The sequence below is a fragment of the Cajanus cajan genome, chromosome 5 (assembly GCF_000230855.2).
Source record: "Cajanus cajan strain Asha chromosome 5, NIPB_CcT2T_4, whole genome shotgun sequence".
NCBI classification, from domain to species: domain Eukaryota; kingdom Viridiplantae; phylum Streptophyta; class Magnoliopsida; order Fabales; family Fabaceae; genus Cajanus; species Cajanus cajan.
Window position 1 is genome coordinate 60,366,243 of NC_138521.1, and position 12,977 is coordinate 60,379,219.

At 34.2% G+C, this 12,977-nt stretch overlaps 2 protein-coding genes across 2 annotated transcripts; both read left to right on the top strand.

The window, feature by feature from the left end:
- Window positions 1–5,762, top strand: LOC109809102 (protein CANDIDATE G-PROTEIN COUPLED RECEPTOR 2). Its single transcript, XM_020372331.3, has 6 exons — window positions 1–467; window positions 2,819–3,010; window positions 4,894–5,056; window positions 5,137–5,239; window positions 5,345–5,426; window positions 5,504–5,762. The coding sequence occupies exons 1-6, from the start codon at window positions 183–185 to the stop codon at window positions 5,579–5,581; spliced, it is 903 nt and encodes a 300-aa protein (XP_020227920.3). The 5' UTR covers window positions 1–182; the 3' UTR covers window positions 5,582–5,762.
- A 2,175-nt stretch (window positions 5,763–7,937) lies between these two features.
- On the top strand, window positions 7,938–11,523 carry LOC109809428 (PLASMODESMATA CALLOSE-BINDING PROTEIN 2). Its single transcript, XM_020372736.3, has 4 exons — window positions 7,938–8,158; window positions 8,312–8,548; window positions 8,654–8,687; window positions 11,040–11,523. The coding sequence occupies exons 1-4, from the start codon at window positions 8,107–8,109 to the stop codon at window positions 11,365–11,367; spliced, it is 651 nt and encodes a 216-aa protein (XP_020228325.2). The 5' UTR covers window positions 7,938–8,106; the 3' UTR covers window positions 11,368–11,523.
- The last annotated feature ends 1,454 nt before the right edge of the window (window positions 11,524–12,977 follow it).

Here is a 12,977-nt window from a genome sequence, read left to right on the forward strand (position 1 = left end):
TGGTCGGGTGTTTACTGGAAAAGAATAATTATTTTTTTTCTTCTACATTTATAGACTTTGATCACAAGATAACTCCTATAGTCCTATTTGGTGACGGAACCACCATCGTCAATCATCAACTAAATTCCACGATCTCGTTGAAGAAATTAAACTCCACTTCGCCACCGACCAAACAATGTCCTATGGTTCCCCCAAACCCCTTTTCTTCTCAACCGATCTCAGCCTCTGAAGCCGCCATGTCAGGGAGTGGCGAAGCCCAAGCCTTGTCGCCACTTGGCAACGATCTGAAGTGCGATGGGTACGGCGTCTTCCTTGTCGTTTCGTCGGTTTTGTTCGTTGTGTATCTTATGGTGCACGCCAAGAAGAACCTCAACAGGCTCTGTCGTGGAGCCTCCTATGTTGTCGTTTCATACTACGCCCTCCTCTGGCTCGTCACGCTTTTAAACCTCGCTTGGTCTTTTCTTCAGGTACATCACATCACATCACATCACAACACATCTTCCCTATACTGTTCGTTATTCTGTAATTTGTGGGTACTGTTTTTTATTTGCTTCGGAACATGCCATGAATTTGTGTTGGGATTGAGTAATAGGCGTGAGATCATAGGGATGCAGACGAAATTTTTTACTACCACTTCACTTTAGAGCGGATGTGTATTAAATTGGGGGGCTATGTAGGGTAAATTGAAGAGTTCAACATTTGGGGTGTGTGTTAATGTTATGAAGTTTAGGTGGGATAATAGGTGTATCCATGTAAGAAGGTTTTGCTGGTACTTCTTTGTGGTTGTGGCATTTCTTAGAACGTGGTTTTGCTAGCATCTATTTGTGGCTGTTTCTCGAGTTTGCTAATAGATATTTGGGATCGTGTATCAGAAAATTCCATGAACGTGCTTGATGTCCTGAAATTTGTTTGATGAATAAAAGGTTATTTAGATGATAATTTTTCCATTAGGTTAGGCCCCTCTTTTGATTGTATTGCTTTGTCGTTGTAAGGAAGAGTTCTAGTTGTTTGAGTTGAGATCATATATGATGGCGTGATCACAGTTACGAAATTTACTTGACCCCTTGGCTTGAACTGCGGTTTCCAGTTCACGGTGGATTTTTTTATTGAATCTGTTGTTGAATGTATATGGGTTTCAGTCATTGATTTTCTGGCAGCATGAGTTTGGGTATTTTCATTCTAGTGCTCTCTGCTTCCGAACTCAAACAAAGGGACACTGTTCTTTGAACTACTAATATATGAGGGGGAAAGGGGAGTGAGTTTTCAGATATTAGTTAATCTTTGGTGAGTGAGCTGTGGACTTTTGAAGTCCAGCATCGTATTAGGAAGGAGAAAAACGCTAGCCATAAATGAGAGCACATAAAGAAAGAAAAAATATATGAAGCAACTGATTTTATTTAAAATGTTTAATTAAAGAAAGTGGTGTTGGGACGTGGATCGATCTTTAAAGTCTACTAACATATTGGAAAACAAAAAAATGGCAATAAACGAGAGTGCACAAAGAAAGGAAAGAAATGAAGAGGCATGTTTTTTTTTGTTAAAATACTTTTTTTAATCCTATAATTTCACTTACTTTATCTTTTAGTCCATATAGTTTAAAATAGATCTTTTTAGTCCTTATACTTATCTTTTTAAATCCTTTGTAGTCCTTACGGTTTAAGATAAATATTTTTAATCCTTATTATAGTTGCAATTTTATAATCCTTTTAGTAGGTTATTTTTTTTAGTACTCTATCTTTTAGTCCATATAGTTTAAAATATACCTTTTTAGTTTCTATACTTAAATCCTTTGTAGTGCTTATAGTTTAAGATAAATGTTTTTAGTTTTTAACGTTGTATCTTTCATATTGACGTAATAGAAGTATTAGTTTAACTTGTTGTGTTTGATATCGTATTTATTTACTAATGTTATTGTAAATTAAGTTTATCAACGCTTCATGCCTCTTTTGTATTTTCTCCTGTGATGTCCATTATTGAAACATTTTTCCATTATTGAGACATTTTTTTTACGCTCACAAAATTGAAAACTTCTACCACATCAAATACAAAATAGATACTGTTACAAAACAAACTAATGATAGAAACTAAAAGATTAGAAAACTGCAAGTATAAGGACTCAAAATATCTTTTTTAAACTATAGGGACTAGAAAGATTGAAAAAATAAATATAGGGAATAAAAATGTCTATTTTAAACTATAGGAGCTAAAAGGTAAAGTAAGTGAAATTATAGGGACTAAAAAAATATTTTAATCAATATATTATTACTTCAAAATTTTGTAAGTGTATAATATATTATTTTTCAAAATTAAAAAATATGTAATTATATATATTCAGGGCATATACCAAGTAATATTTTGAAATGTACCACAAACCCTAACAGCATATCTATTACCAATAAAATATACCTCACACATACCATATATTAGACATAGTATCCTATCACACATTGTGTTCCCAAACCCGTTCTGAAGAGTATTGCATACAATTAAAGTGGCTTTCGTGGATTTTGCTATGGTGTAGCTTCTGCACTGATTCTGAAGACTTGTTTCTTGCCATGTAACTACATGGGCTTTTGAAAATCCACATTTAAAATTTCAGCTAGTGGCCCTGATTTGCTTTTGAAGTTCAGTGGCTGAAATTAATCTGTATGGATTCAGAATCTATATCATATTCTTTCCCATTTCCATCTATGCTTCATCACAAAGTTTGATAATCACGTTAGTTTATTTCCACTCATTTGGCAGTAGGATTTGTACATTTGCTTCTTTTAACTTCTTAGCCTTTCAATTATGTTTTCTATTTTTCTTTCTTAAGCAGGCATGGCAGTGCTCTTCTGGAAAGGAGGTTGCATGGAATCTGCTGTCATTATTTACAGCATCTGGTATGCTGTGTCTAGAGATAAGCTTGGTGGCTTTCTTACTGAAGGATAACTACATGAATGGCATGGAAGCTCTGGTACAGTCTTTTCTTGCATCAGGAATTATTGTCTTTGTGGATACATTTCTTAAGGTGAGACTGGTTTTCATTCATATTAGTTATGTACATGCACATGCTATGCATTTTTATGTGTTTTGTAAAATATAAATGGATTTTTATAGCTGAATGGTGTCTCAACTTGTTTATTCTTTCTTGGTTTTATATAATTTACCCCTTTATCTATTGCATTAGATTTTCTCCCCAACAGTTACTGGTTTGTTTTTTGTTTTCAAGGTAACCTGGTCTTAACCTACATCACAATTGCAAATATAAAACTCAGAAAATCATCAACCTTTGTATTGGAAATTTGAAGAGAAGGAAAGTAGTCAATTGGCTAATCATCATTCATATCAGCAACATTAATCACTACCATGATTGCAACATTATTTGAAGGAATAGCAATGGATGCCACAAACACAATTCTTAAGAAAGTTTTGCGGTATCAGTCATGATGTTAAACAAACTTTGCCTTTGAAATGATAAGTGAACTTGATTTGACAGTGATTGTAGGTTTCTAGTATGTGTTCATAAGCTCATGGCAACTACTTTCTGTATTAAAGAGTCTGTTTCTGCAGTGAATGTCACTGTCACTGATCCAAATTTCCAAAGGCCATGTTGAATTATTGCTACCTATATTTTTGGTAGTTTACTTGAAAATGATTTTGAGCCTTTTTTTTTTTTTTTGTAATACTAGTATTTAACTCAATTCTGTCGTTCTATGGAAAAATTCATTTGTATTTTATGTAATCTCTGTGATGCTAACAAAGTGTTTTTTCAAAAAAAATTTTTTATAAAGAAGTTGATAAGCTTATTATGCATCTCTCAAACTTCTCGGTAGTGAAAAACCATGGCTTGTAGCCTTGAAAGTTTCTCTAAGTTTTTTTTTATGGGAAGTTTGTGTGTATGGGTTTATATGCCTGCATCACCATTTTTGACTCCCATATCCTAATTATTGATGGCACTCTTTCGCTTCTCATATTAAATTTAGTCCTGGCATAGCTTCCAAGTTCAACGCATAAAAGGACCTAGATGTGTCGTGCACTGACAGATCTAGCTTATGTTCTCTTGATGAAATACTGGCATGCAGTATGGTTGTTTTTTTCAAAACTAACATATTTTTCCTTAATCACATGCTTTGGTGATGAGGTATTGCTAACTGCAGGCATTTTTAGTCTTTAGTTTAATTGGAAGCAGCTTTTCAGATTACCATGAAGCATTTAGCTACATTTTTGACACAAGATAGAGAGGGGGATAGCATGTTATGAAACTCTTATGGAAAAAAGTATTAGCATAATACAAGACTGTTCATCTAAAAGATATTGCAGTGAGAATTCGAAGACGATTTCTTAATAAATGAGGGAACATAATTTCTAGGATTATAACCATAAATTACTAATTACATTTCTGCAAAATGTCTTCGATGTTATGCTTGAATATGTTAAATTGCAACTGAAATTTCACTCCTACTACCCCCCTCCTTAGGAGATGTATCATGTAGGAACAAGGACAAATTGTTGCAGACATTTTATTGTTTTATAATTTGATTTGGTCATTTAATTTAGGATCTATTCTAATGTGATTCTTTGCTTTTCTCTCATTTCTTCTGAGGATTACATATTCTTGCTTTGTAATTTTTCTTTTCTCCACAATATGAATTTGAATTTTCCATTTTCTTTCCTAAACAAAAAGAAAGGAAAAAAAAATAATGGTGGTTATAGCTTGCAATGGTTTTCCATTCATGGCTGTTTCCTCATCTCATTGCGTCTGAGCCACAGTACCTCAATGTTTATGCCCCGTCAGATGTTGATTGTTATTTAGATGTTCATTACTCCTTTAACTAACTGCTTTTAAATGTCATCAGCTTTTATGCATGGTTTTTTGTCTCGCCTTCTGCTGATTAAACATGTCCTTATCAGGCAATATACGTTTTTGGATTTGGAGTCCCATTGTTCAATCGCAATGTTGGAAGCACTCACACGATCAAGTGGAGTTTGTGGATAGTACATAAATTATTGCTTGCTGCAGCATATGGCTTCATTTTATTTGTACAGTTCTCCAAATGGAGAGAGAAGCTGCCTCGTGAGTATAACTTCTAACTTTGTTGTCAATATTCTAAATGGATTCATATTCTGACGTAAAATTTTCTTTCATCTTTGCAGCAAGGCCCGCTTTCTATAACTATGTTGCTGTAATGTTTGTCTTCAGTGTGATTACCCTGTTTGCTTGTGGGCTAGCAGGAATTGGCACTGGACTCGGCAATTGGTAATCATATAACTTCTTTGCAATTTGAACTTATAAGAGAAGAGGTACTCAATTATCTTCTGTATAACTTATGCACTGAGTGACACATATCCTTTTCATCCGCAGGTTGTATGATTTCACTGTGCTTTGTTATCACTCTTTGTATCTTCCATTTCTTTACGTAACTTTTCTTGCAGATTTTTTCCAGGTAAGCACTGTTTGATATTAGCTGTTTCTTTCTGGTTTTTTATAATATATGCATGAACATCATATTATGTGCTGCAGGAGGAAGATTTCCTTTTGGACAACGCATATTACTCTGAAATGAAAGATGCTGGATTCTTTGATGCTGACTGGGAATAATTCCTCAACAAATTATAAATGGAACCGACAGGCATCTTTTGTCTTGTGAATTGTAAATATTAGACTTACTAACTAAATCAAGTTGAACTCTGCTCCATCAACAACTCAATGATATGTTGGATTTGTATGATTATGACCCTACTGCCTGTGAAATGCTGCTATAGGAACAGTGCTTTTGAAATTCATATTTCTATTAACCAAGGACATAAAAACTAAGAAACGAGCTGGTGCTTGAAAATCAAGATAAGCCAAAATCCACATAGCATTGGGATACCTTTCCGAAGAATAGGTAGTGCAGTAGTGCCTCAAGTTGACAAGCAACTGCATTTTGCAATTACAAATTACATATTTAAACATCATAGTTTTGAAATCTCGTCCATCCTCTCCATATTCAAGACCCACATCGTAAACAATTAAACATATATTGGCATATGCATTTTGCATTTGGTTATACGCACCTCCTGATGGATAACACATGCAATGCGTTGCCATGGATTGAGGAATATTGCTTCTCTTTTTTAAACCAATATACCCTTAGCCGATAGTTAAAGGCTAAATTTTGAGATACTGAAATCTATTTAAGGAATTAACTTCTCTCAACAAATAATTTTCCATATGTGTTGGTAGTGACAAATGAAACTGGAGTTATTGATCGGATTTTGGTTGTTAATCAATTTGTTAATGATTTAGTTAATTTAATGGCTTTTGGGGGGTCAAAATTAGTTTGAAAAAACCGCTCCTTTTCCCACATCAATTTCAACGGCTCAGGTCATCAATTTAATATTATGTAACTGATTGTTAATTAATTATATACCTGAAAAGAACCAAACCCAGATTGACTTGGTCCCGGTCCACACCCGGAATTCTGGTGTAACTATTAGGTCCAACCCAATATAGATGGCCCAGTAAGCGATGCCACATATGTGAGGTCTTTTCCCGAGACCTGAGGCTCTAACTCTAAGCCTATGTTTATAGCCTTGGACGGTGAGCCAAAGAAAAAAGTGAGCATATTTGATATTTCATTTCTCATTTTAATTGCTGCTTTACGCTACTTGTTATGAATCACTAATCTCAAACAAACAATTTCTGCGTTGCGTAACTACTTTTTCTCACACACTAAATATTTTTATCGATTAGTCTTTCTTTGTTTCTAAAAGAAAATAAAATAAAATTCTTCGACCGTTGGTGCAGCTGAGTCTGAGATATTCAATTAAGACGAGTCCAGACTCCTGTCATTACTTCTAGCAACCCACAAGTACCACTAGCAATAACATTGAATTAGATGGGACCATGGAGCACGAAACGTATCCATGTGAGGTTTCAAAATTTTGGCCTAGTCCAAGTAACCGTTAATAAGAGGCGTGCAACAGAAAATCTTTTATTCCCAAGGCAACACTTGACATGATTAAAATATATATGCCTGGACAGAACTACTAAAATTCTTTAAAAATACTTTTAACTCGAGATCATGGAGATTTTACACACACATATAAGTTATAACATTGTAGTTTGAGTCTGCATTTTAATATTTTGATTTTTTAAAAACGGATTACATGTATCTTTTAATAGTTATATGTTTAGGACTCAAATTCAACTTATGATTAAGTTAAAGTAATCTCATACCAGTTAATTTACTCTGGCGATTAATTTGATTCGTATAATTCATATCAATAAAAATTGAACTTAGAAATATATATTTATATTAGCTTTTATCATTAAAAACGTGTTTATTTTATAGTTGAGAAACTCCAGATGTCTGCTAAATTAAAAACTAAAATTGAACTGAGTTGAATGTGTATTAGAAAATGTGATAACATTAAAGCAAACCTAATTGTTTTAATATACGCACCATTTCTATTTTTAGATGAGATAAATATAAGTTTTTTCTAAGTATTGTTTAAATTTGGAATTTTTTTTCTTCTTCTAGAACTGGGATATTATCCCTTCCCTGGCTTAAATTAAACCTAAAAAGGTTCACACAATATTTTTGGTAAAATTCAATTACACCGATGAACTCGTCCCCTTTTTTCTACTCTAGGTAGAGCTTTGCAAAAACCAAGCGAAGAAAATGTTGAAACTTGAAAGCCCCCTTTATTTTGCCCCCTCCGTGCTCATTGGATGCCATGGCAGCATAAATGACAAAAGAAATGGCAAAAGATAAACAGTGACACACTCCGAAAGGTGCGTTGGCTTCTGCATAGTGCTTTTGCGAGACCCTATGAAACTATTTCCTTCCTTGATATAGGGTAAAGAAAAGAAAGAGGAGCGTGACTAAAATTTACTACCACATTAGCAATATTAACTAGTATCAGTGATGACCGAAATTGCAAAAGTACAAAAAGCATTCACAAGCCGACATCAAAGGGATCCCACCGTTTACACATTACACAACTTTACCATCTGTGTTATATTTTGTCCTCATATTCTCTCCCACACCACACACACTCACACTCACACTCTCTGTCACACACACCCACCATTCTCCACTCTCTCCTCTCTGCATCTCAAGTCACCATTTCCCTCACATGGCTGCTCTACCTCTTGCACTTCTTCTTCTAGCTTTCGCTGGCACTTCAAGTATGCTTTCAAACTCCTTTTTCTCTTTCACTTGTTTCATAACCGGATCTATGTCCATCCTTTATCTCCTCTCACTAAATCTTCAAACAAGAGACTTGTATCATCCTAGCTAGGGACATGTTTACATTCCACGTTTGTAAATTGTATTTGTAGGTGCGAATTGGTGCGTTTGCAAGGACGGAAGCGACGCCGTTCTGCAGAAGACGTTGGACTACGCTTGTGGAGCCGGGGCCGACTGTAACCCTCTCCACCTAAACGGGCCTTGCTTCCAGCCCAACACCGTCAGGGCCCACTGCAACTACGCCGTCAATAGTTACTTCCAGAAGAAGGGTCAGGCCCAAGGCTCCTGCGACTTCGCGGGAACAGCCACTGTTACTGCATCTGACCCCAGTAAATCTCAATCTCTCTTTTTTTTTTTTTTTTTTTCTCCTTTTCTCCTTTGCATATATTCCTTTGAAAAATAATTAACTGTTTTTACTTTCTCTTGATGTGCAGGCTCTAGCGGTTGCGCCTACCCTTCTAGCGTCAGGTATGCGTCTTTTTAGATCCACACTTGTTCTTCGTCTTCAAGCCATGCTTGTTTAATATGCTTTTCCTTTGTTTTTTTTTTTTGCCGTAAGTTTTCAAGCTTGTGTTGAACATTTACTTTTGCTTATCACAACGAGCACTTGCATAGATTATTATAGATAGATTAGTTATCTACAAAAGCGAGTTCTCTTTGGGTTGTAGTGGGGACATTGCTTTGTCATAGGCATATTCGCAGCGCGCAAGTGTGATGGCATTTTTAGTGTTTCTTTTTTTTTTTGAGCAAATAGAGGAGGCTGCCCTGGGCCTAATGTTTGAAAAATTAAAGTGAACTAAGTAGGTTAATTTTTAAAATAAAGTAATATTCCTTCGGAAACTTCTGTTATCATCGTAATTAACTTTTGTTAGGTCATTTAAATTTATCTTTTTTTACCATGGTATTATCATTCCAACGTTTTTTTTTATCTAAAGGTATGTTTATTCAAAGTTTAATGTAATTTTCTTTATTTTTGTTGGACATACATACCATTTATGTATGAATGGATAAATTTCACAATCGCATCAAAGTTTTTTTTTCGCTTTTTTTTTCTTCTTCTAATGCTAAAGTATCAGAACTACACTCGTACTCTCTCTTTTTTAACTAAAAAAAAAAGTAGACGAAATTTCAAATGAAAAATTTCTCTTTTATTGTAATAAAAGAAGAGTGTGGAAGTAGTGTAAAGAAACACAACTCAAGTAATTATTCAAGTAAATAAAGCCCGCCATGATTACGCAAATGAAAACGGTACAAAATGATGATGAGAAACTGAAAAGCAAGATAAATATCCTTACTTTTGAGGAGTGTAGTTAAAGGAAAAATAAAATAAAAATATGAAAATAAATTCACAATATCTAAGCCAACAACTTGTCAACGTAATCTGTATTAAAAAAGAAAAAACTTCATAGCAGCTGTTTTTTTTTTTAATTCTGATTTAAATTATTTATAAATTTCTGCCCTCTTTTTTTAAATTGAAAGAAATAAAAAAGAGAAAAATTTCTGTTGAGTGGTTCAATGCCATATCCAACCAATCTCTCTTTAGGAAGACAAAATCTAGGGCCCTTAAATTTTCCTTTTTAATTTCTCAATTTTATATATTCCCTATTTTGCTTTGAATCAATAACATGTGGTCCAATCCATCCAACGAGGACGAACCTCCCTTTATTCATCTTATTTTGACGGTATTGTAATTTCATTATTGATGTCTGCAACTCATTTCCCATTTGTTGATGATTATAGCCGTTGCCCTGAGAAAGATGCTGCAATAATTGGGATACGATGCACTAGTAAAGTTCGAATCTCATTGAAATAAAATACGGCCAACATCATTAGGAGATGACAAGTTTGTCCCTATTGAACCTCTCTCATCCTGTGCCTTTTTGCTTTGCCCTTTTGGCAATAAAAAATGTCGAAAGTCATGAATGCCCTTATTTATTTATTTTATTATAGTAAAAAATGAGTGGACGACAGGGTTTGGGTGAGCACTGAGCAGCATTGGTTTGTTCCCATATCTCATGAGTCAGTAATTTTGAATTTTTGATGAGTGTGAAACAAAAGCTAGACACTTACTTCGAGATCTGGGCCATCAACTTTTCGAAAAGTCGAGATATTTTTGATGTTTGTGTATGACCATTCTTGCTCCCGTCGCTTTCATTAGTTTATCTCCCTTCGCGTTCTCTTTTAACCTGCAAGTTTGTAAAAAGTTCTTTTTTCTTCCTATAGTACTATTTTTATTTATTTTTATTTTTTTATATTACCCACCTCTCCTTTTTAAGGCAGGGTAGAGTAAAAAATAATATCATGAAATAAATTATTGTATCACTAATCTTATAATGGATGTTCTCTGATGTGGAATTTTGCAGAATGTTCTTGTCATTATCAACTTAAAAAAAGTAGGTAGAGATTTGAGAACCAAAATGGCAGTAGATCAGCTGTAGTTTTTCTAACCTAATAGGCATTAAATTGGTGAAGAGTTTTGAAAGTGGGTATTGTAGTCCAAAACGCCAAATAAAAGTGTAAACGAGTTTGAGTCCAAAACTAACTGATTTCAAACTTTGTAGGGGCTAGTGTGTGGATGCAATAAAGGGTAATGAAGATTGAAGTTATGATTTCATTCAAACTATTCAAGCTCTTTCCAGTAAATGTTTTAGTGTTATGTTGAGATTAGTCAAAACTAGAGATGTGATAATTTTGGATTATGTAATAATTTCTCCCTCACCACCTACTCAATCATAGTGGCTAGTTAGCTATTTTGTGTGTGGTATTAGAAAAAGCTTGGGAGACTACATGTGATTGAACATTGTTCCTTTGTCTAATCAGCGCTGCAGGCACTAGTACAACTCCTGTGACTACCACACCAACCGTGGGCACCACTCCTACTACTGGAACTCCATCAACAAGCACCGGCACCGGCACCGGCACCGGCACCGGCACCGGCACCAGTACCGGTACCACCACCGGCACCACCACCGGCACTGGTACTACTCCATACAGCACAACACCTGGAGTATTAGGAGGGATTGGCAGTGGCATGGGACCTTCAGGATCTGGCATGAATGATGAAAGTCATGGTGGCCTTAGACTTGTACACGGTAGTTTCATCTCAATAACCATCTTCTCTGCTTTCATCATGCTCTGCTGGGGTTGAGAACAAAAGTACTATGCCCTATGTCACTGTATCAATGTGAATGTTATTTTCTAGGTGTTGAACTTGGGACCTTAGTTTTTTGGTTCTTATAATATTTTTCTCTCCACCTTCCACTAGCTATTGGCTTTTTGATTAATTAATTGAATTTGGTAACAATTTGGCTCCTCTTGTTTTCTCCTTAAGCTCTTACTCTGCAAGAAATACATAACGTTGTCAATGGACCTGGAGAAACCTATGTATGTTTCAAACTCAATTCACCTTCCTCTAATATATGCCAATCTTGGTGCTAGCCACAAAAATGTACTAGGGAATCCTTGTTGACATTGCATCAAACCAAACGCTTCTTTAAACCATCGTGAATCTTCTACGCTTTCAATGAACAAAAATTATGCCCTATGCATGCGGACTTGTTAAAGAAACATATTTGTAGTCTGAAAAATCATTGACTGTAGTCTAGTCCCAATCAAACATTAAAATTGAAATGTTGAGCTGTAATCATTTGCAGAATGGAAAAGCAATACAAAATGAGGTACAACTGTACAAGCCCATATTTTGGTGTTTAAGGATCGGATTGGATTTATCTGTCTGAATCCTTTCCAAAATTCCGATAGAATCAATTATTTGAATTAAAGCTCAAAACAGGACACATAAAGCTGACATTTTAATATTATACTGGATCAATATTAATATTATGTGTGATTAAGTTAAAAAAAATTAAAGTATATTTTATAAATATAATTTTAAATAAACAATATCATTATAAATTTAAGGATTAAATATGTTTTAGTTTTTAAATTTTTGTCAACTTTTGTTTAGAAACTGAATTTTTTTTACTAATTTTAATTTTTGAGCTTTTATCAATTTTTTATTTTAGTTTTTGAAGTTTTTTTTCTATTAACATTTTGATCCATAATGTCAAAATTTATTATTCGTAGAGAAAAAATTTAAGAATTGAAATAAAATAAAATTGTTTGGACTAAAAAAAAAGTTGAGAAAAAATTTAAGACTAAAAATATATTTAATCTTAAATTTGATATCATTTTATACAAAATAGTTTTATTACCAATACATAATTGTTGAAAAAGTTATATTTTATTTAAATAAATGTAAGACATGTTTCTTTAGGTAAAAAAAAAGAAAAGAAAAATGTAAGACGTAAAATTGGAATGTGACAACTTAAATGATAACCTGAGGTTTAAACTTTACTAAAATTACATTGGTCCTAATTTTAAATTTTAAATTTGAACCCTTCCAATCTTCTTCATACCAGGATTGGGTAATACTACATAGGGTGTTTGTGGAAGCATTAGGGTAGGTCGCATCGCACAATAAAATTGAGCAAGGAAAATCCATGATCATCACATGGCACACCATTTTGAATTTGTCTGCTTCTTAATTCAGCGGAAGGGCGCTGTTGGCTGATTCTCCTGTCAGCTTCGGTGTTTAGTTCAAGTGTTTCCCAATTAACATATCTTTAAATAATAATTTTATGAGTGTCTTCCCAATATAATATTTATTTCTCCATTTGTTGCAATGGTATCTTTCATGCTTGTTCTGTTGTTACGTGCAATTGCACATCACAGCTTTTTTGTATGTTTTTCTCGTATCCC